The sequence below is a fragment of the Rhyacophila brunnea genome, unplaced genomic scaffold (assembly GCF_057557595.1).
Source record: "Rhyacophila brunnea isolate RB1 unplaced genomic scaffold, BYU_Rbru_1.0 scaffold_1, whole genome shotgun sequence".
Classification (NCBI taxonomy): Eukaryota; Metazoa; Arthropoda; class Insecta; order Trichoptera; family Rhyacophilidae; genus Rhyacophila; species Rhyacophila brunnea.
The window spans coordinates 11,187,848-11,211,503 of NW_028232751.1; the positions used below are offsets into that span (position 1 = coordinate 11,187,848).

General features: G+C 34.2%; 1 protein-coding gene and 1 long non-coding RNA gene across 2 annotated transcripts; one reads left to right on the top strand and one right to left on the bottom strand.

Annotated features, from left to right (window-relative positions):
* The first annotated feature begins 9,238 nt into the window (after positions 1-9,238).
* Positions 9,239-10,916, top strand: LOC147079467 (uncharacterized). The gene is made up of 3 exons (XR_015072255.1): positions 9,239-9,296; positions 9,530-9,754; positions 10,063-10,916. It is a non-coding gene; the product is annotated as an uncharacterized LOC147079467 (long non-coding RNA).
* A 6,033-nt stretch (positions 10,917-16,949) lies between these two features.
* On the bottom strand, positions 16,950-21,273 carry LOC147079468 (GATA zinc finger domain-containing protein 1-like). The gene is made up of 3 exons (XM_085961116.1): positions 20,755-21,273; positions 18,928-19,114; positions 16,950-17,658 (listed from the first exon to the last, which is right to left on the bottom strand). The coding sequence occupies exons 1-3, from the start codon at positions 21,121-21,123 to the stop codon at positions 17,489-17,491; spliced, it is 726 nt and encodes a 241-aa protein (XP_085817242.1). The 5' UTR covers positions 21,124-21,273; the 3' UTR covers positions 16,950-17,488.
* Positions 21,274-23,656: the final 2,383 nt, after the last annotated feature.

The following is a 23,656-nucleotide window of genomic DNA, read 5'->3' on the forward strand; positions in this document are numbered from 1 at the left end:
AGCTTTGAGCTTGAGCAGTCAGTGTTGCCAAGTCAAAATTTAAAAATTCAGTATATTTTGACAAAAAATGCAGTAGATTATTTTATCAGTCGATTTTGGAAAATGCAATATATTAAATAGTATGATTTTTAAATATGGAGAACTCACGACGTACTTTATAATATCCTCGTACAATAATTATTATGAAAAATAGCAATAATAAAACTATTCAGTAGAAATGAGTCTTTTGTAAACTTTTGAATAATGCCTCTTTCAGTTTCTTGTTATACCTAATATTTGTTCAACTTCGTTAAATTTTATTTGTTGATAATATGTAATAGATTAGTATAATAATTGTTGTATGTAAAACAATACCTAATAAATAACACTATTTTATTATAAACAATGATGATGTCAGTAGGAAAAATGGTACTCTTGACATAATACTTTATATTATGTCTATTTGGAAGCGTCATACATAAAAAGGCGTGCGTTAATTATTTTTCAAGTTTATTATTAAAATAATCATCCGTTAACTTACAAATATGGAAAAAACATAAAATATCAGTTTCTTGAATTCCCAAAAAAAAATCAAAAATACAGTATATTGGCAAAAAAATATCAGTAGATCTACTGAAATTTTAGTAGACATGGCAACGCTGCTTGAGTATTGCCAGTAATTTTGTGTAAAAATCAGTAAAATTCCAAATCAAATTGCGTGATAAAATTTAATTTAATGAAAGGAGTTTTACCTACCAATAAAACTCTTATTATTCATGTTGACTTTGAAGTCCTTGAGATAGGGTTTGCTCTTTCTTCTTCGCGTGAGGATATATTCTACTAATTTATTTTCCTTTTTCTTGTCGTTGGTCATTTCTCCGTTTTCATTTACTGGTCATACCCGCGCGTCTGTTTTTATGTATAAAGTTTGGCATCGCTTTGTCTTCATTATGATATGACTCAAGGAACCAGGTAGAAGTTACCTGGACTTCAAAGTCAACATGAATAATAAGAGTTTTATTGGTAGGTAAAACTCCTTTCATTATTCGAATTTGACTTTGAAGTCCTTGAGATATCTGTTTGTTATCACCTGGTGTTGGGTATGCCAAATTCCTGTATGTGACAATGATTCATTGACGAGGTATAGACCATCGTGACTTTCCATGTATATGTTGAATAGAGAAGTTAATGGGTTCTTTTCCCCTTCTGATGGTGGTGTATCCATCGTTCTCTGGTAGTTGTCGTGAAATGTCGACTCACTACGCCAGTTACCTCTCTTTAAAATATCATCTATTGGGTATATTTACAGTTTAAGGAAGCCACTACTGAGCGGACACTACTTGGTGGTTCTTGTACCCCTGCTTCCAACAGTACTGACCATATCCAATTCCCTATAACTGTCCTGGTGGTTGGTTTTGGTGATCCTCTTGAAGATATAAATAATTCCGAAATATACCCACCTTCCCCTCTCTTTGGGTTTGACCAGCGCTCGAAATGGAAAAGATTACAAACCGGAGCGCTCGAAAATTAACATGGTTATCAAATTTTATGTGTATTTTATAAACATAAGTGTGCTAGATTTTTTTTTATTATATGGCATATCTAGCTCGGACGGTCAAATTATTTTGTCCACGAGACGGGGCGATAACTTTACAGATTTCACGAACCGGAACGGCGCTACGGTGCGTTCCGGTCCATTTCGACCCCTGGGATTGACATGCAGATGAGTTTCCGTAACCAGAATAATGGGTCGATGTTTTGACACGTGGAAGCGCTTAGCTTCCATTCCGATTGACGATGCTTGGCGGTATCTGTATTTGAGCCAAATATTGGCCATACAATTTGTGGCCACTTTTTCCCACTAATCCAGCGGTTTCCAACCTGGGAGGCGCGCCTCCCAGGGGAGGCGCGATCTATTTCCAGGGGAGGCGCCAATTTTTTTTAATAAATTAATTTTTATACCATAATATCTACAAATAAATAAAACTTCATATCTTAACGTAACAGTGAAAATTCAGTGCATGAATGTTTATTTTAATATATAATACATAATACATATATTATATTTAAATCCTATTAAAAAATATTTGGAGCGGAGAAATTTAAAAATGGCGCTTTTCCTGAGTTTTTGGTTAGTTTGCTAATGCATTTTCATATTATTTTATTAATAGTAAAAAAAGTCGCCTGCGGCGCTGCGTTGTTTCAGAACTATTAAATATTTAAAATATATGGGTGAAAGATCCTGGCCTGTGGGCCCTATTCAGTATTGGAGCCCATGATAGAATCCATTAATTTTTGTCAATGAACGATGATGAATTTGGTTGACTTCTATTAAAATTGATTGTGGTAATAAACAAGCTCATTCGTCGCATGAAAAAAAAAATAATTAAAAAATGAATTTAATATAAGTAAGTAGTAATAACTTGTGTGTTAAAAAAGTGTCTGTATTATTTAATGAAATAAAGGGGGGGAGGCGCCAAGATTAGATTTTTTTTAAAGGGAGGCGTAGTAACATAAAGGTTGGAGACCACTGCACTAATCCATTGTCTACTATTACTGAGTAGTGTGAGGTCATGAACCCTTCGTCCCGATGCGAGAAGCAGCCGAGTAGGTGGCTGTCCTGCGAGAGGTTTCGAATAGGTTGTACTCCACCGGTGTTGTTTTCCTAAGATGATCTACCACTCGTCCTGGATCCCAAACCGGTGGTTTGATGGGTTTCATATTTTCAGTTATCATTACTGAAATTGCCTGTAACATATTGTGTTGTACTACCACGTTGATGCTGATATCTACAATGATAATCGGTTTGCAAAATGTGGCTATGGCTGACTTATGCACCAGGATGGTTATGTACGACAAACCCTCCATGTTGTGCATGTAGCCTAGGTATCTGGCCAATTCCATTGGTTGAGGGCTATTATGATCCATTAGGTTCATGTTACCCATGTCATTGTCTTCCATTTGTTCCAAGCTGGTTTATAAGTTTTTAGAGTCGAAGGCCGCCATCTGCAAGTAAGAAGTGCCCTTTCTTCCACCATTCAATGTAATGTTATTTCCACCCCACCCGAAATTATCCATAGTTAAAGGGACAGGACCCGGGTCCTTGGAGGTGGACCGTTGGTCTCCATACCAACTAGTGTCGTATGTAGGTGAGGCATTGTATAAGCATTGTTTCCAGCTTGGTGCCACTAGTAGTACTTCCCTCTTGCTGAGTTCAGGTGCGCTAGGACTCGTGAAAGGATGTTTGGTGGGGGAAATATCCACGCCAATCTAAAGTCCTACACTCGGCTGAAGGCGTCGTGAAACAGCGCGCCACTGTCTGTAACGTCTCGTGACACATACGTTGCAATGACATGTGCTGTTTCGCTTGCGAATAAATCCACCTCGGGAACACCCCATCTTTGAAACAGGGGGGTGGTTGCGGTGTTGATGAGGTGCCATTCGGGAATGAGTTGTCTGCGGGAGAGATGATCTGCCACGCAGTTGTAATTTCTGCGGAAGTATTGTGCAGTAAACGTGATGTTGGCTCGACTGGTAAATACTAGTATCTGTCGGCATAGGTTTGGGAGGGTGACAGATTTTGTGCCGCCCTCGTTGTTGATGTATGCCACCACTGTTTTGTTGTCTGTCTGCAGAAGCAGATCTGATCCTATGATTGATTGTATCTGAGATTGAATTGCAAACATCTCCTTCCTGTTGGAATGCCATGCCATGCTAACTGGTTTTGTTTCCACGTACCTGATAGGTGTGTTCATTCAGTTGGGCTCCCTAGCCTGTGTCAGACGCGTCTGTCGTCAGGAGGTGATTGATGTGTGTCAACTCTGAGGAGCCTATCACCTGGAGCCACCACATGATGTCCTGTTAGGCCTGTGGTGGGATTGTCGTCTATTGGCGAGAATGGGACCTCGACAATTTTGATGACTGGAGCTTTGTAGCCGTCGGCAATGCAATCTTCCTCGTGGAGGTAGGATGCGAAGTTAAGTCGCCCCAGAAGGGATTGAACATGTGCCTACCTGAGGGACCAACTGCCTTTTTGTAACTGCGTTGTGTCAAATCTGAGGATCCTATCGCCTAGGGCCACCACAAGATGTCCCGTTGGGCCTGTGGTGGGATTGTCATCAATTAGCGAGGATGGGACCTCAGCCATATTGATGACTGGAGCTTTGTAGCCGTCGGCAATACAACCTTCCTCGTGGAGGTAGGATGTGAAGTTGAGTCGCCCCAGAAGGGATTGGATATGTGCCTGTCTGAGGGACCAACTGCCTTTTCCTGCGTTATGTCAACTCTGAGGATCCTATCGCCTACAGCCACCACATGATGTCCCGTTGGGCCTGTGGTGGGATCGTCATCAATTGGCGAGGATGGGACCTCGACCATATTGATGACTGGAGCGTTGTAGCCGTCGGCAATGCAACCTTCCTCATGGAGGTAGGATGTGAGGTTGAGTCGCCCCAGAAGGGATTGGATATGTGCCTGTCTGGGGGACCAACTGCCTTTTTGTACCTGCATTAGCAGCTGATAGTGACGGAGTGCTACACACTTCTCCGGCGACAGAAACCTCCGCTTGTTGTGTGTGTCCTACGTGAAGTCCAGGGACCCTCATTGTTGGCTTGGGTTCAGACAGGATCTTTTAATATTTATTAACCATCCTAAAGACTGTAGGAAGGTTATCCTGTATTCCACCTGAATCGAGACTGTTTTTCGGATTGGTTGGCTACTAGGAAGTCGTCTAGGTAAGTGAATATTCTCAGCCATTCTTTCGTAGGCGTTCGGCGACCCAATCGGTCAGGGATGCCAACATAATTGGAGCGGTTGGCAGCACGAACGGGAGTCACGTGAATTGTAGGAGCTCCCCTTGGTAGGGTAGTCGAACGAATCGACGATGTTGAGAAGCCATTGGTACCTGGAGGGACGCCTGGCTTAGATCTATTATTACTAGCCAGTCTTCTGTTTGTAAGACGGCTGGAACCTCGTAATGGTGAATTAGTTTGAATGGCCTTGGCTGTAGGAACGCATTCAAACGCTTTCGGTTGAAAACAGGGCATAGGGCCCCGTCTTCTTTCTTGATCAGAAACAGGGTAAAGAGAAAAACCAGGGGTTTGACCCGCTTCTTCTAGAACCCCTGAGTTCTTTAAGTCCTCGATCTCGAGAGTGACCGCTGCTGATTGTTGCGTTTGAAAATCTTTCCGTAAAAGTAAAGAAGGACTTACCAATGGTGGTATCCGCACAAAAGGTATGCGGGCTACGGCTATTATTTTTACCAATTGTTTTGAGGATTAGTTGCCCAATCCACTAACCCTTGCATACCCTTTCAGAAGCTGTCCCGTTGGGAAAAAATCGCATTCTGGAGGGCCGCGATGGTCCTTTTCGTCAGATGGTTAGCTGATCACGAGTAGTCGCACCGACGCAACTTGTCATTTAGACCTAACTCTACGACCGTAGGGGCCGCCAAGAATTGTTTTTTGGGCGTTGTGCCACTCCTTGCCGGTCCCCCTGCTGAAATAAGGTACGTAACGAGGATACCTCAAACATCAGCATCTTAATCGACGCTGGTACGTTGAACTTTTCCTCCTGTAGCAGTTCTGCTGCGCCGTCTGGTGTCCATTGCTTTTAGAATATCCTCCTCACGGTCATTCAGATGTTGCGCCATAATCACTGATCACTTAACGTTCACTTAACTATCACTTAACGTTCGTCCAAGATAATTATTTTGATAGTTAGAATGAACTGTCAGAAGCAACACGTAAACAAAGTAAGAAAGTCAAATCCATAATGAAGACAAAGCGATGCCAAACTTTATACATAAAAACAGACGCGCGGGTATGACCAGTAAATGAAAACGGAGAAATGACCAACGACAAGAAAAAGGAAAATAAATTAGTAGAATATATCCTCACGCGAAGAAGAAAGAGCAAACCCTATCTCAAGGACTTCAAAGTCAAATTCGAATAATTATAAATGTCATTTCTAGTTTTTGTCGAACGAATTCTGGGAACTCGCCGAGTAAAATATCAAACATGTTTGAAATCCAGCGAGTTTCATGTTAAATAGGCTAACCGCTAACACAATATATTAGCCGCTGCAATCCTACACGATACGGACTCGCGCAATAGCGGCCTGCACACACGCAATCTTGTTGGTTGAAATTTAAAAAAATGGGTGAATAAATCAATGTAAGGACACTAATGCATTCACTGATTTAAAAAGACAAAGTGAAGGCATTCATAAAAATTTGGAGCTTTGGAAATCAAAATTACAAAAAAATAAGTTCGCCAAGTAGGTATTCACATTTAAATTATTTCTACGGCAGATATATAGTGAAGCAAACAAAAATCTATATACTGAGTTCTTGGTTGGTTTGATAATGCACTTTTAACATAATTTTATTAATAGTAAAAAAGTCGCCTGCGGGGCTGTTCTGTTTCAAGGCTATTAAATATTTTAAATATGTGGTTGAAAGATCCTGATCTCGGGGCCCGCTTCCGGATGTGGGGCCAATGATAGAATCCATTTGTCAATGAACGATGATGAATTTGGATTGACTACTATTGAAATTGATTGTGTTATTTAACAAGCACATTCATCGCATGAAAAATAAATTTATTTAAAAATGAATATATAAGTACTTTGTAAAACCTTATTTTTTTTTCATTTTTGTATTAGTAGGTACATTGTTGACTATTTTAAAAGGTGTATATTATTTAATGAAATAAAGGGGGGAAGGCGCCAAGATTACTTTATTTTAAAAGGGAGGCGTAGTAATATAAAGTTTGGAAACCACTGACCTACCTAAACAAAATGAAAAAAATAAAATAAATCGAATATACATGTCAGAATTGTAAATATTTTATGGGGTTTTATTAATTTTAAATATTTTTACATAAGTAATAATGCATTTACATTTCATAAAATGTAAATGCATTTTTGTCAATCTTATGATTTTTAATATGTGGCGCCCTCAATTTTTTTTAAATTTTCCATAGACAAAATTTACATTATTTCTTTTTTACTGCCATCTAGTTGAGATTGACCAAACTTTTTGTAAAGAAATATTTAAAAAAATTATGATAGGTGACTTTAAATATAACTAGATGGCTATAAAAGTCACATTTTTGACATAATTACACATATGTGGACGTTATTTAGATATTTTTAATAATGATTTGAATGGATACTTGAACCGCATTTGACTACAGTGGTATAGATAGTATATTTTTCTACCACTAGAGCAAAACACTAGCCTATGTAGTTTTAAATTGTTATTTTGACTTTGAAGTTTGAAGTTATGGACAGCGTTGCCATGTCTACTGAAATTTCAGTAGATCTACTGATATTTTTTGCCAATATACTGAATTTTTGATTTTTTTTCGAAATTCATGAAATCTACTGATATTTGGCTATTTCCCATATTTTTAAGTCAACGATGGTGAATTTATTAATAAAGTTGAAAAGATTTACGCACGCCTTTGTTGATTTGGATACACGCTTCTAAATTAACAAAGGATGCATTGTTACGCTACCCAATACCGGCATTTTAACCCACTGACATCATCATTGCTTAGAAAATAATAAATTAATACCTACCTTTTATTATTTATTACGTAAAACGTCACACCATAACGTAACATGACTCAATAATCATTATATTTTAATGCTATGCTATGTGTGACCAGCAAAAATAAAATTTAATGGGGATGAACAATTGCATCATTGTTAAGTTTAGTGATAAGCTGATAAGAAGGAAACCGAAGAACAAGAGACATTATTCAAACATTTCAATCATTGTTAGTACAAAGGGTTTTTGTCCACAAATATTTTTTTTAGAACGCAAAAAAACTTTTTTCTTCTGGTTTCAAATATTTTTCTTATGCACGTAAGTTCGAATGAATGATACTTTTTGGATCCGGCTCAGGTACATAAAGTAAATTTGAACATTTAATTTGGTTAGGTATTAATTACTGAATAGCAATTTTAAATTTTAGGTCAGGTTTCTCAAGAACCTTTCAGCAAGTAAAGGTGAATGTACATAATTATATGATATAACAATTTATAAGTCTTCCGATTAGTGAGAGCGCCACATGCTGATTTTGATATATCATTCAATATTTTTTATACTGTGGTGAGCTTAGTACTAAATTCGAAAACCGGACAATTTATGGTGGCATATCTATAACTAAAACTTTCTCATGATATTTAGAATGAAAATAAAACTGAATAAAACATCGCGAATGGAGAGATTTCCTTTCTATAACCAGGAATTATTTTAATTACACCAAACAATGGGATCTCGAAACTCGAACAAGGAACAACTGGGTACCTATCTAGTACCTACTTTTTATAGTTTTGTTTTCATCAGATTGTTTAGAGTTTAGACAGTCGAAAATGGTTTCTACTGTGCCCTTAATTGTCATCAGTTTTATTCTAGCATTCTCCGATAGCAGCAGTTATAGCAATATTAAAATTATTAATACAAGTTCGTTAATATTGATACCTATTATTTTTGAACTTCTTAAAATATTTTTCCTGATTCATTTGTTATTCAGAAAACATTTTAAATTGTCCTTAGTAGTAATCGTGAAACCAGTGATATAAAAATAACTAGGTGCCTACTTAAGTGTAGTGATAAATCGTATTATAAACTAACATTATTTTGTGTAGAAAACAATAATAACGAAAACAAACAATAAATAAAACAATAAATAGATGGTGATGAATAGTTTTATTATTGTTATTTTATTTCATAATTATTATTACAAGACCATAATATTCTAAAGTAGCATCAAGGTCGTTTGTTATCTGCACAAGGTGAGTTCTTTCCTTATTTTTAAATCATACCTATCTGATATACTTATTGCATTTTCTAAAATCTACTAATATTTGTGTTTTCCATAATATTTTTGAGTAAATTCATGATTATGTTAATAGTAAACTTGACATGATTAATGCACTGAAATGAAATGAAATGCAATGAAAATTTGGAAAATAAGTTTGCAATGGAATATTTCTTGAAGCCCTCGCTAATTATTTTTGAACTTTCTGAATTTTTTCTAAAAAAAACGAGACGTTAATTACCTTACGCGGCATTTTACTCTAAAAAAACGAGACGTTAATTACTTTACGTGTAATTTTTTGAAAATCCAGAAAAGAATTGGTCATTCAATGAGTAGGTATTCAGAATCTGAAATCTACTGATATTTTGTAAAATCTACTGATTTTTTTTGTCACATTCTACTGAAATTTTAAATTTTGACTTGGCAACACTGGTTATGGATGTTTGCACAAGACAAAAATGGCGGCTGAAAAGTCAACTCTGACAAGTAAGTGCTTTTAATTAAATATTAATATTTATTTCTATTAAAAACCAATGATTTATTTCGTTTCACAATGAATCACAGTAATATTCCGTATACTTTAAATTATTTTTACACTTTTGTAAAATATTATAATCATAGTTTCAAAATTCGGTACACACATGTGTAAGGTCTAGAGTGATATATTTTGACATTAGTATATCTGATTTATTGAGGTTATGTTTTTTGTTTACATTTAGACGAATCCTTGAATAGCCAGCATATTGGCGATATTTTGAATGATAATGATATCGAAGTTGGTGGAGGATATAACCCTGACGATAGTAATGATGTTCACATTCATCTCCTGGGGCCAGATGATGACTTTATCCTGGAGAACCAGTGAACTTTGCTCACTGCTAGAGGCTGAGATACACCTCCTAAATCACAATCCAGGATCCTATCCTGGCTTATGAAACCATAAGGTATCAATGCTCATATTATATTACTTTATCATTTAGTCATAAATATCAACCTTATCATTTTATTAGGCAAGTCCATGCACTGCTAAAACATCAATTAAGTAGGTACCAATTAAATTGATACAGTTTGTGATGAAAGGGCTTTGTGATCTCCATATTGAGGATTCGATGGACAGAATAATTAATATACTTAATATACCTAGTGATTAATACTATTGGCCATTAGTATTTATATTCCTGGTGTTGAATACTTAATAAATAGGAATAAATGTATCGATTAATTCATAGTATTGTATTTTCTATTGTTTCAGTACGCTGAGCCTAATAAGATGAATGATGCTGAGCTGAAGAGTTCAATTCATGGCCATATATGGTTTATTGGGTGCTGGACTCCAATTGCTCTATAAATTATACTCCTTGCGGGGAAGTGAATCCTACGTATCTGATGAAGATACGATACAATCTCAATGCTAGCGCTGTGATGTTACTTTGGCTTCCCAACATCTGCCCTTGTACGTCTACTACACATATGACTTTTTTACCAGCTTCAACCTCACCGATTCGTTATTTAAGGCCAATACGTGTTATGATTCAAAGAAGACGAAGAACGATATGCATCACTCAGTCAGCTGTTGTAAAATACTGATTACAAGTCGATGAGCCGCATTAATCTTCACAGTGGTGTGTTTGCCTTCACAGGACATCAAGCATGTAAACTGTGAGGATCTTTGACCACTGTGGACATGGACTTGTTGGACATGGACATGAAATTGTTTGCTCATTGTACATGCAAACTCATAGGCAAGAAAATATTCACTGTGATTGGAATACTTCATAGTCATGGAAAATCAGACTTGCAAACCCTACGATTTGGTATGAAAGTCACTTAGCCATCATTATCATCATCGATACAAGGTCATCCAAGAAACTCTTCACCATTAGCTTCAATAACACACCAAGTAAACACAGATCTACTTCTAAAGCAAAGAATGATTGTCCCTAAACCTATTCCCTGAAGTGCGCTAATTAATGTGTAGTATTTTAGGGTTTTGACCGTTAATGTACTATATTTTTAATCTAAATAAATATAATTTTCCAATCACCATTATATTATTATGATTATTGTATTATTTTTCTAATAAAATTGTATCATTATATGGATATCACATTGTTTTTCTTTCATTTCATAGTTTTTACTGTATCCAATATTGTACTCTATTGTGACCTGAGATGCACGCACGTGCACGTAGTGGATTTTAGTTAATATATAGTAAAAAAAATATTTTTAATTTTTTTTGTGATCTTAATATTTATTGAACAGAAAAATGCACAAATATTTTTTCTCATGACTGGTTCTATCTCGGGTCTCAAGAGGATAGGGACATCAACTTCAACACTGATTTTTGGTATAGAGTAAATTTTATGAGAAAAAAAGCATCCCCGTAAAGGTGAATACAAGTTTGACACTAAAAGGAGAATGGCAATGGCAACTAATTTGGAGAATCAAAAACATATCCAAACATTATTATTTCTTCCCAATGTGTACATAATAAACCTTGGAAACCAGTACAAAAAAAATGAATTGTAAACGTATTTTCAATATAGCAATGGAGGTAGGTAGGTGGGTGGTGTTGAGACTATCGTGGATGTCCAACACAATGAATTCAGGGCAGGGCACACTCATCGAATTGCCTATGCCAGAATCTCTAATTATATGGTAATACCTATTACTGCCTGGAGAAGATTTGCAACCTGCAAAACGCCATGATATTTGATCAGGTTGAACGTCACAGAGGATAAGGAATACCTAGCAAATAAATACCAAATAGCATACCAAATCAAGAGTACCAGTCTTCAATTTCAATTTATTTGCATATATGTATGTACCTAGTGAACTTTAACATTTAAGACGTTCACAACAAAAACAAGTCGAGTAGGTATATAAATTCTTAAAATCAAAAATTTAAAAAAAAATACATCACTCACTGTTTACAAAATTCTTTCTGCTTTCAATGTAAGAACCAATCTACGCTACATTCATTCTCTACTCTCAATTTTATATGTATAAATCGACTATGTAATAATGAATAAGTTCACATCATGTTTATATAACTTTAAACCTCATTATCTCAAAAATTAAAACTATCAACTGAGGGTAGGTACTTTGTGAAATTTGAATTATTCTAATTGGTTTAATTTTAGTTCTATTTGATTTGAGTGATTTCTGCGACCCTATTATAACTATAATTTATATGTTTAACTAATTACAACAACTTCTTTTGGTGCCACAGTAGTTGATGCATACAGTTACCGATTAGGTAGGTATACCATAACAATGTTCACTTAATAGGTAGGTAGGTATATATATTGATATTACTCTGATTTGTTAAAAACACATTACCTAGTTCCATTGTTTACAAGCAAACTTATTGAATATATTAATAGTGAGTAGGTATTCAATGTATTTTACAGGTTTTTACAAACACTTCAGATTTATACTTGATCTTTTACTTAGTAGGGAATAAGGTTTTTGCATTTTTTTATAGTGTAAGCAAGAATTAACCGTATTCATCGTCAGTGTGCATTTATTGTGTCTGAAGATATCGAAAGGCAAAACCCGGGTCGTAAGAAACGACTCTAATGGAATAGTACAAAACTTAAATCAATTAAAACTCATTTAATCAGTTTGAGTTGAATGTAGACTGCTTCCTTTTCTCCATAATACCAGCCAGTTTAGAGGTGATCATTGGGCACAGGTAAACCTTGCAATATTCAAAAACCATACCTATAGAGTATAGAATATTCTTAACGATACATATCCATTTATTATATGAAGGGAATTAAACACAATACTTGTTTGAATAATTCCATGATACATCTTTTAAATGTGTTTGTTCATTATAACCATACTTGTGTAGTGTTTTAAAATTCATTGTTTCGGTAAAAAAAATGTACACACAAATATAGCGTAATCGTTGGACACCAAATGTCCAATGCAACATAAATGCCACCAAGGGAATAGGGATTAGGCGCGAAAGCTGTACCTAGTATACCTACATACACTGTCACGTGGCCACGTCAGAGCGCATGCCTGTTAGGATGATTCGGTATATAATTACAGCGGTTCGCTGCAAGTCGCTTTGCCCGTGCTGTAGTGTTTTTAATAGGTACCTCCAGCAAACCTAATTCCTAATTAATTCTTCATCAGTGTGATCAGTATTTTACAAAACGTCAAATCTCTTTGGTATTTTCTCTTAAAGATTTTTGGGACTGGATAGGAATTATATTAAAACAGAATTTCGGAATTATAGGGTTAGGATACCTATCGTTTTTGCGATTCCACTACCTTGATTCAATATAATGGGAAGGACCATTAACTTGGAGCACACAGCTTTTTTTTATTGACGTTTGTGCATTGTTAGTGCACGCAATAAGCCAACATACTATACTTTTAAAGAATCTTTCCAAAACACTGTAATTTTTAAATCTTTGTATGTATTAAAATCTGTATTCTAAAAATATGACTACACTGCTTCCCTTGATATGCGGTGGCCAACCGTACTATAATGAATTATAGTATCTGTACTATAATTTTGGTCCGCGTACTATGTACGATATTAAAAAGGTATATGATACACCCCTGTTACAGGCGGGCTTCTCCCGGTGTAAAATAATCATTTAGTAGCTTAAGTCGAAACGTAACCCTGACCTCTAGAAACGGCTTCATAAAACATCTAATCTGATTTCTTGCTCAACCACGTAAGTATTTCTTTTTAATTTAAAAAGTAAAAATGATGATGGATGAAAGAGATAATTTTAAGACTAAATATAAGGATTTAAATATAATAAATTTTGCCGCGCATTGTGCGTGAAATCCTCGCGCGCCGGCGCCAGGGTCAGGCTCGTGATTCGCCGAATCAAAGATCACGCGATAAAATTTGGCCAATCACGAGAGTCCTTTTTTTTTGCTGGATGGCGTCGGTACGAGGAATTTAAAAAGAAAGAAAAAAGGAGGTTAGTAAGCGTCCCCTTTCCGATAGGTACGGACCTGACGACTACAACTGTAAAAATCCCAAATATAATTTGTAAAACTAAAAATTAAGAAAATGTAAAATATAAACAATATCACGTTACGAGCACGAAGGACTGTGTTTTATTTACACTCCAACCGTTTACTACTTTTTTTTTTGTGAATCCGGGGTTCGATGGACACCTGAGCTAGCCGCCGGAACCCCGGGTATCTCATATAGTACGCCCAAAATATTATAATTTTGAATATCGGAAAAATATTTTGTTATCGTAAATTTAAAATATATGCCTAAATGTAATTCGGGCTTAAGAAAATACCCAGTCATTTATGAAATTCTTATGACCTACCCAAAATATTTGGATTCAAATTTCAAATTCTCGAGATGGAATATTATATCAGAGAAAACGAAACAAATACCTAGGCGTTTTCGGTTCATTTTCATCTATGGCTATTACCATAGCTACTATATACCTACCACCATAAGCTTAGAACTAAGCTCATCACAGTATAAAAAGTATTAAATGATATGTCAAATATTAGCATGTGGCGCCCTCACTCAGCTGACAACTTATACTGGTGGACCTATAACTCCAATTATTGCGAAAACAAATACAATAATTAACCATAGATTACAGCAGGCAAGTAGTCTATTGACGATCATGGACAAACTGCTTCGGTATAATTAAGGTCAGCGTAGGTCAGGGATGGCGAACCTATGGCACGTGCCACGCGAGATGATTTTGCATGGCACGCGAATGTTTCATTTTGAAGAGAAAAGAAATTACTATTTCATACCTATAAGTATTTTTCAAAAATGTTTTTTTTATAAAAAAAAAATTACAAATAAATAAGTGTATTGTTTTAAAAAACGATTGTTCTCTTTTTCGTAGAAAAACACCTCTTACTTTTAACGAAAGCCATCTTAATCGTATATGCATTATCTCTGGCAATTTGGTACACTGTATGAATAATGATCACCATTATTATAAAACTACACTTTATCAAATAGCATTAACATTATTAGCTTATCACTAGCATTCGTGAATTAATAATTTTCAAAATTATAATTAACCGACATCAACACTGGATAATTAAATATTAATTTATTTTCCAGAAATGCTGTAGCAAAATTGATTTTATTTCCATACTGTCTTTCTTACAACAGATTGAAGTGTATACTGAGTTAAATTGGACTACACACGAGTCAAAATATCCTAACATACCTACCTACATTTCATTATTTATTTCTTACCGATTTATTTACAGGCATTTTACATACGAGATTGATTATCTGATACTAAACGTAGTTTCGATGCGTGAAGAGTAAAACAATAATTCATATCTGTAATTGCTCTGTAGTCGGACCAATATGACATAATATTTTGTCATCTGAGCAATATATTCAACAACTTACGCATAGCGAAAACGATTAGCACGGTTTCAGTTGTTATATAATGGCTTTAATTCATACCTACCGAGTTATGGGTTAATTGTAAGAAAAACTAAATATATTGTCAGAGCGCAAATGATGACGTATAATAATATGGTCCTATTGACAATATGGGCATATCAGTTTATGGTTTGCATTATAATAAGTGAGTGATAATATTGAAAACATATGAAGAAAAAAAATGATTAATGATGTTGAGCGATGCTTCAAAACAATGCAAGCAGTGCAGTGCACTTGTATGTTATACCAGCCGCTGCCGGTCAAAATACATTTATGTGATTTAACCCAAGCCTGTGTGTTTCTAGAATTGTTTCACTGTTACTGTAGTCTTAATATTACGTCCACGTATGGTGTGAATATGTTGATAAGTGAAATAACATCAATTCTTAGGGCAGCTATTTGTACGTTTGGTTTTTTGTAAATCAGGAATGTTTTTAAATCTTAGTTTGTTGAGAATTTACAAATTTTACTAAAATTTAAAAACATATAAAATCTGATTTACCACAGAAAGCAAAGCGTAAAAATAGCTGGCCTGAGAATTGTTGTTTTTAGACATCGCCATACACGGATATAAAGGCCTGCAGATGTCGTAGCGGTGATCGGCGCAATTACCGAACCACCCAGCAGTTTCAGACATAATATATCCATTCTCAGACTACTTCTTCAGTTCTTTAAACTGCATACAGCACTATTAAGTTGCAACCACAATATGATTCAAGGATACTACTGTTTTAAAAAATTAACTTAGTGTTTTTCGGTAAGCATGATAACGGCTTTGTGTTGAAAATATACTAGATATTTTGTTACAAATCAAATTTTTGACAATTGGATAATGAAAGTAGCTCCCGACTTTGATTCAGAATGAAATTTCATAAATTCCTGTATTATAATGTATAATATTTGGTCAGCTTATTCAATCTTCGTTCTTATTATCGAGGGTATACTGACAGAAAGCATTAACTCATTAAAACAAGTTCTGAGATAATCGCAAAAAGAACTTTAATTTATTTTTCAAAGCGTTCTCCCACGTAGATTTTTTTATGGTTTAAAAACATTTTTTCTATATTATAAAGACTAACCTTTATGGCAAACATAATATACGACATGTTACAAGTCCTGTATTTTGTATACGCAGAACGCATTAGGTCATTATCATGCTTTCTATCAGAATAAAAAAATAATAATATGATTTAATAATGTTTCTATTTTCTCACCATTTTATCCTATGCCTTTGTGTTTTACCAGGACGTAGAGCGTAAAATTGTATACATTTTGGCACTTAAAATGGAAAAACAGCAAAAACTTAAATAATGTGTTCTGTCAGTATACCCTCGTTATGATTGTGTTGAAATGCTAGTTTCTTGTAATTCTTTTTGCCATCTAGCTTATTTTCTAACCCCATCTGGCGTATTTTTGTGAATAAGAGTAAGTTGTCAAAACTGCATTTTCACCACTCCCAAAAAGTATTGATATGTTTTGACCAATAATTTTCTATGACAAACATCATTTGATACCGAAATCATGTACTTACTTGATATGACTGCCCTACTTCCATTGAAGAAAAAAAAGGATTCAATACTGTTAACATCCAAAAAGATCCAGGAAGTTCGCATGAAAATGTAGTGACCGACACCAGTAGGACGCTTGCTACAATATATAACTACTTATCGTTAGGCCAAGTCACAATGTAAGTGTAAAGAATAAATAAAAGAAACTCATCGTATATATATTTTATTTAATAAAAAAGTAATAGTAAGACATTAATATAATGCATAATAAAAAAACATTTCCCTGAAAAATGATGTACTTTAATATTCAAACTTAAAAAGAGTACTGGTAAAAAAAAAATCTATTTATTTACTGTTCACTCTTATAAAAAGCAAAGGCATTAGTTATTCTAGATGTTTTAAGACAGAAATATTACGATACATTATTTTATAAAATAATGCAATTTAATTAAAACTCAATTGAAATGAGCACTAGTATACAAGACAGAAAATTATATCTTATAACACTCTCTCATAAAATTCTATTGAGAGATATGCAATATTGTTTTGTGTTCTGATCACCTAGAATTTCTTATTGATTACGTAATATGACAATTTGTTTACAAAAGTGATGTTTTATTTTATGGGTGATCTTTACATAATTATCATATTCACACAGCCAAATACTTAAATTTTGAATTAATACAATACTATATGATGTCATATTGAAAGTTCATACAGATGAGAATATAGTATTCGCAGTAAATAGTTTACTTTCTGACAATTGGATCCATCGAAGACCAGATAAAGCCTCTGCAAGCAGTTCCAACCTCGGGATACACAGGCGGGTAAGGAGTTGTGGAGCTTTTGTAGTAGTCAGAAGGTGCGTGCATTATAAACTCCATGTAGTCAAGTTTCCTGGGCAGGTTTTCTTCGGGACCTTAAACAAAAAAAAGCCAAAATTCAAAATACAACAAAAAATATTTTCATGAATCAATTTCACATTCCCCAGACAATCGCGAGTGGAGAACTACATGGTTCTACTACAAATGTTTGTCCTTGGAGAAACAAAAGTAACAATGAGGCAGGTTAGAATACTACTTCATTATTGGGTTTGTTTTTTCAAGGACGAACATTAGAACCTTGTAGTATTAGGGTCGCGCAATGTCTGCAAGAATATACGGTGGAACATAGGGTAGGAAGACTAGTGTGACCATAATTCTCATTGTCCAAGGACTATTTAAAGCAAGAAAAGTTACTGAGGAAGTAAAAGATTCTAAAATCTTAATTAAAATAAGTCAACACCACAATCAAGGCAAGTGATGTAATGTAGTATTGTTTTTGAGATTAATTTGACTAAAACATTTATGTTGAATTGTAACTTCAGCTCCAATGTATGAGAGCCTACCCATTAATGTATACACTAAAAACGAGCAATCTACACCTTTGACTACAGTAAAAAAAAAATATCTAATCATTTGATTCCAATACAAATAGACTATTAAAATTATTATTTCAGATAACTGTGTTTTCGAAATGCATACTTAGTCAATAAATAAGGTATACGACTGAAATAGTGGTGGGAACTGTTTTATTGAGGCTGTTTTGTCCGGGCCATTTGTTTTCGTGGGCTATTTGTCTTTTAATAGTGTGACTATTTATAAACTTTTACATTATTTTCAACATTTTAAAATACTATCAATTAATGCAAATGAGCAAGTTTTATTTATTATAAATTTAAATGAATAAGGATACGGAATACTGACTATGGATATATCTTATAAAATCACTAATCAAAAAGTAAATTTGATTTGTATAAAAGGCATCCAAGCCCTTTTCACTCTATCTTATTTATTGATTAAAATGAGTAAGAATCATCCGAAATAATAACAATTATTTAATTAATGCAAATATAAATTATGTGAATGACACGACTAAAATTTTTATAAATATATACCTTATTTATTGATTAAAGGGAGTCTGAATAATCTGAAAGAATTACCTACTGCACATGATTTTTTTCAGATTATTTAATAGATTATTTTTCAGAAACCTGCAAAGGATTTCCTATCTCTCGGAAGAGAGTGCCCAATTCACATGTAGGTTATTAACAATATGATTTCTGAGTAAGTAAATTGGACAGTATGAATTTTGTTTTGTAAATTAATTTAAAAACCAGTAATATAAAGAAATAGTCAAAATACCTTACCAATTATGTAAGTGGCAGGATCAAAGCATAGCTCTGGAGGGGGACTGGATTTAGTCGGTAGAAGCCATGTGACAACTGCACTTTTCTCACAATATTGATCTGTCACGAATTTTCGGATTTGTGCATAATATGTGCCACCATCTAAATTCAGCATTGACACAATATCACCGATTTGCATGTATGAGCTCTGTGAAATATCAAACATACACATTGTTTTACTTGTTATAAATAGAAATTTCAGACAGGTACTACCTAACATTTTCAGAATGTTTAATGATGTAAATTTGAACCCAATAAATATGTTATACTCCTGAAAATTTTATGAACCGGTGCTTTGTGTTGAATGACCCATGTGTAAGCCGGGCACTTATTAATAAGTCATTACAGCAATGCACAGTGTTCATACCATGCGTATTGCTTAATATTGGTGTGACGGGACAATCGATTCGTGTAGTTTGGTTAGTCATTTTCCAGTGAGGCATTCTGACCGCCAACCGCTTTCCAAATGCCTCCTCCCATGACCGGTAAAACGTTTGTATGTATCCACTAGTCTGCTTGGCATGTATGTTTTAAGTTTGCGTGATTCATAAGTCTACAATGTGGTTGACTAATAAACAAGTCACAAATTTTTGATGACATTTTATGCTGGTAGCATCTCAGCAGTGTTACTTATAAGTCTAGTATTCACAGTGAATGTGTAAAGAGATATAAAAATATACCCACTTGTCATGGATTGTTAATTATTAGTATACTCATTAGCATTTAATTAAAACTTTGCATTGATCAGAATTAGTGACCTATGTAAAATTTTAGTATTAAAACACTTTTTTAATTTTCTGGAACATTTCTTATGGCAGGCTGAATATTATTAAGTAAATTGTCAGATTGGATTTAAAACATGGCAGCATTTTTATAGCCATCACCTTTATTTTCACTTATCAATATAAATTAAATATGCACTATATTATTATATATGCATATTATATATGCTCATATATCTAAATATGCACAGAAAAACATGTTTTACTGAAGTCGAAACTTACTTTATACCTGAATAATTCACCACAAAATATAATTTTGACAATACGGGTTGAAATGTCCACTTCAGAATTATGAATAATTCGAGTTTTCTGCCAAACAAATGAGTTAGTAAAGTCGGTTATGGGGAAGCCAGGCGGGAACCGTGCTAATTGTCATAGTCGATTTTGGACAAAATTCATGAATTCAAGAATGAAAACCTAACCTAACCTAAACTAATTCAACCTAACAAGTAATTCAGTATATCGGCTATTTACTAAATGTGTTTGCCGCTGGCTTCCCCATAACCGACTTGTACGGTAAAGTCTTCAATATCAGCTAATATTGATTATGTAGCAACCACAATGTTAACAAATAAACGGTAAAATTTTCCGTAAAATTCATGCAACTGTGTTTTTGGTCAACTGTCAATTTTTAGTAAACCAATGCGTATTCTGGCAGTGCACATAATATTCAGGTTGATCAATGATTTAAATAGTAGGAATGTTGTTAGGTCGGTACTTATTAATTTCGGTAATTTTATAACACTCCATATTATCATCATTGTGGTAAAGGTGTTTTGAGAACAAAAACCAAACCAAAACCTAACATAACTACTGAAAAACAACCCTAACACAACCTACAGTTTTTTGGGTATGGGAAGTTTTGGTCTCAAAAGACCTCGATCATGAGACCGAAATGATGTAATTGCTATATGCGGCAAATTTTAACTCTACCTTAATTACATTTTGTAATACCAAAAAATCGTATCCTTTAAAATGAAAAACACTATAATGGCGGAAGATATACCTTGAAATAAACCGAATCGCTTGTCACAATGGTGGCGGTCCTGCTCGGCGCTTTGACGGGAGTTTTCTTGAACATGGAGCGCCTACCACGTCCTTTTGGAATAGGCGGTTTGCTGGCGACCGCTTTCGACTTGAACCTTGTTGATCGCGTGCTCCTTCTGGTGGCTCTCATGGGAGTAGGTGGGGGCTTCACTTCTGGATGTTTCTGCAGCAAATTAGCCCCGTTGATCTCAGTATTTACAGAATTCATGGCGGCCGCTTGCGGGGCAGTTTCATTTATGAAACAATCGTTGCATATTTGACCGTTGTCGGTTGGCCGCCAGAGTAATGATTCAATGGAATTACATTTAGTACAAACCGGCTTAGGCATTTTCAACACTGATAAATGGGAAGAATTATTTGATTATAAATGCAATACAAGAAGCGGCGTTTATGGCGCCCAAACACTCTACTGTCAGACGTCAATATCGAAACCGTCAAAGCAAAAAATGGACGACTGATAGTGTGTCCCATAGACAACAAGTGTTGCCATAGTTGCCAAGAGACAAGATACATCGACAGGAAAATTATACGCGTGCTTATTATTTTTATGTTTTGTTTCTCTTTGGTTTTGTACTATCCGAGTTCTAAAATAATTCCATCAGAGCTAGCCCATAACTCCGAGATAGGTAGGTATGTCAGTAGGTATATTTAATTTTAACATTTATGAATATCACATAAACAAATTATTTGTAGTACCAGTTTAACAATTTTTCTTACGAAAAAAAAATAAAAATACTAGCACTCATATCCATTCGATTCTGAAGTTTTTTGTAGTTATACTTCTTTAAGGGCTCCACACACCAAAGCGAATATTCGCAGCGAATTATTCGCCAATCAAGCTCGTATTGGCTTACGGGACAGAGCACGCTTGCGCGACCGCCTTGCGTCTTGAGTGCGAATTTGCAGCGAATATTCGCTGCGATTTTCGCGAACTCTGTCGACAGCGAATTTATTCGCGGCGGACAGATTTCGCCAAGGGAATTAGTAAAATCAAAATGGCGAAGATATTGAGCAGCTGATCGAGTTGGTCCGGAAATATCCAATCCTTTATGATTTCTCTGACAGTGACTACAAAACATAAGAAAGAAAGATAAGATATGGGATGAAATTGGCAGGGAAATTGTTGAAAATGGTATGAAGGTCGTCATAATAATATTATGTAGGTATCTTTGTCTATCCAAAGTAAGTAAAGTTTTTTGACAGGATGAATACGCTATTATAAATAATTAACTTTAACCTAAGGTCCCGATATTTAAAAAATACATATTATTAATTTGCGTCATGCACAGCCTTTAATAACAGAAACTTTATAACTTTGATTGTTAGTGCACTGACAGTTCTAACTTATTGCGATCGTTTGACGTTTTGGTTTCGACTTTCGAGCAGTCATATCAATAATGTTATAATTAGGTATGAGTTACAATACTTCAATCATATTCGGTATCGGTCACGTAAATACCCATTTTATATTCGTCGATAATATCTTGATAATATTTTTTTAGGTTAGGTAGGTAGTCTTTAAGGTTATTTTTTTGCATCTAACATTATGCAGCATTGCATTTCTATTGTGGCTCAAGATATAATATACATATAGGTAGATAAGTAGATACTCCATGTCGTCATGGTGGTATTTTGTAAGGTTTTAGACCAAAAACCTTACACATCCTACTTACTATTGGGTTACCTACAGTACGACGTACCTAGGTTGTGTTTTTTTTTTATCTCAAAAGACCTCAATCACAAAAACGATATGTACCTACATACCTACTATATATTTCCTTCATTATGTATAGGTATATTGAGCTAATAAACTGGTTTTGCCCAGTTCCGACCGCGAACCAATATAATATCTACATGTTCCATGTACCTACCTAACATAACCAATGTTTTCTGTTTCACATTAATTTGTATACCTACACACATTTTAAACTTAAGGGGGATGCTTATACTATCAGAGGCGAAACGAGGCACCTAACGGAAAAATACGAAGCTTGCAATTTGAGATTTTTTTTGATAATTTACAATTTCAACTGTAGTAATTAATAAATATGTATCTGAAAAAACTAAAAAGATTTTTGATTTTTTTTTAAATTTAAAGATAAACTGGCAATTGTAAAAAAATGTAATAAAATGTGAATTCGTTGCAGGGTCAAATCTTATTATTACATTATATTTTATGGCCATATTTATTATTAAAATTTAGTTTATTAAGTTTTAGATTTTATGTGGTGTAGATTTTTGACTAATTCATCGTTTTAATATTTTTTATATATTATATTTTAAAAAACATCGATTTAAAAAAAAATATAAATGTGTATAACTTGAAATCCTTTTTATTTATTTCAAATTTTATTTTAGGCATGGTCACAATATTGAAGCTCGAGTTGATATAAATAAAAAGGATTTCAAGTTATACACTTATAATTTTATAAAAATCGATGTTTTTTAAAATATATATAAAAAATAATAAAACGATGAATTAGTCAAAAATCTACACCACATAAAATCTAAAACTTAATATTAATTAATTAATAAAATATAATGCAATAATAAGATTTGACCCTGCAACGAATTCACATTTTATTACATTTTTTTACAATTGTAAGTTTATCTTTAAGTTTAAAAAAAAAATAAAAAATCTTTTTAATGTTTTCGGATACATATTTATTAAATAATACATTTGAAATTGTAAATTATCAAAAAAAAATCTCAAATTGCAAGCTTCGTATATTTCCGCTAGGTTCTCTGCTGGCATGCGTCTCCCCCTTAATTGAGATGTTCTTAAACTTCTGTTCATGTAATATTATGTAGGTAGGTATATCTTGGTCTGCATTAGGCAATAAGATTAATAATTTTATGAG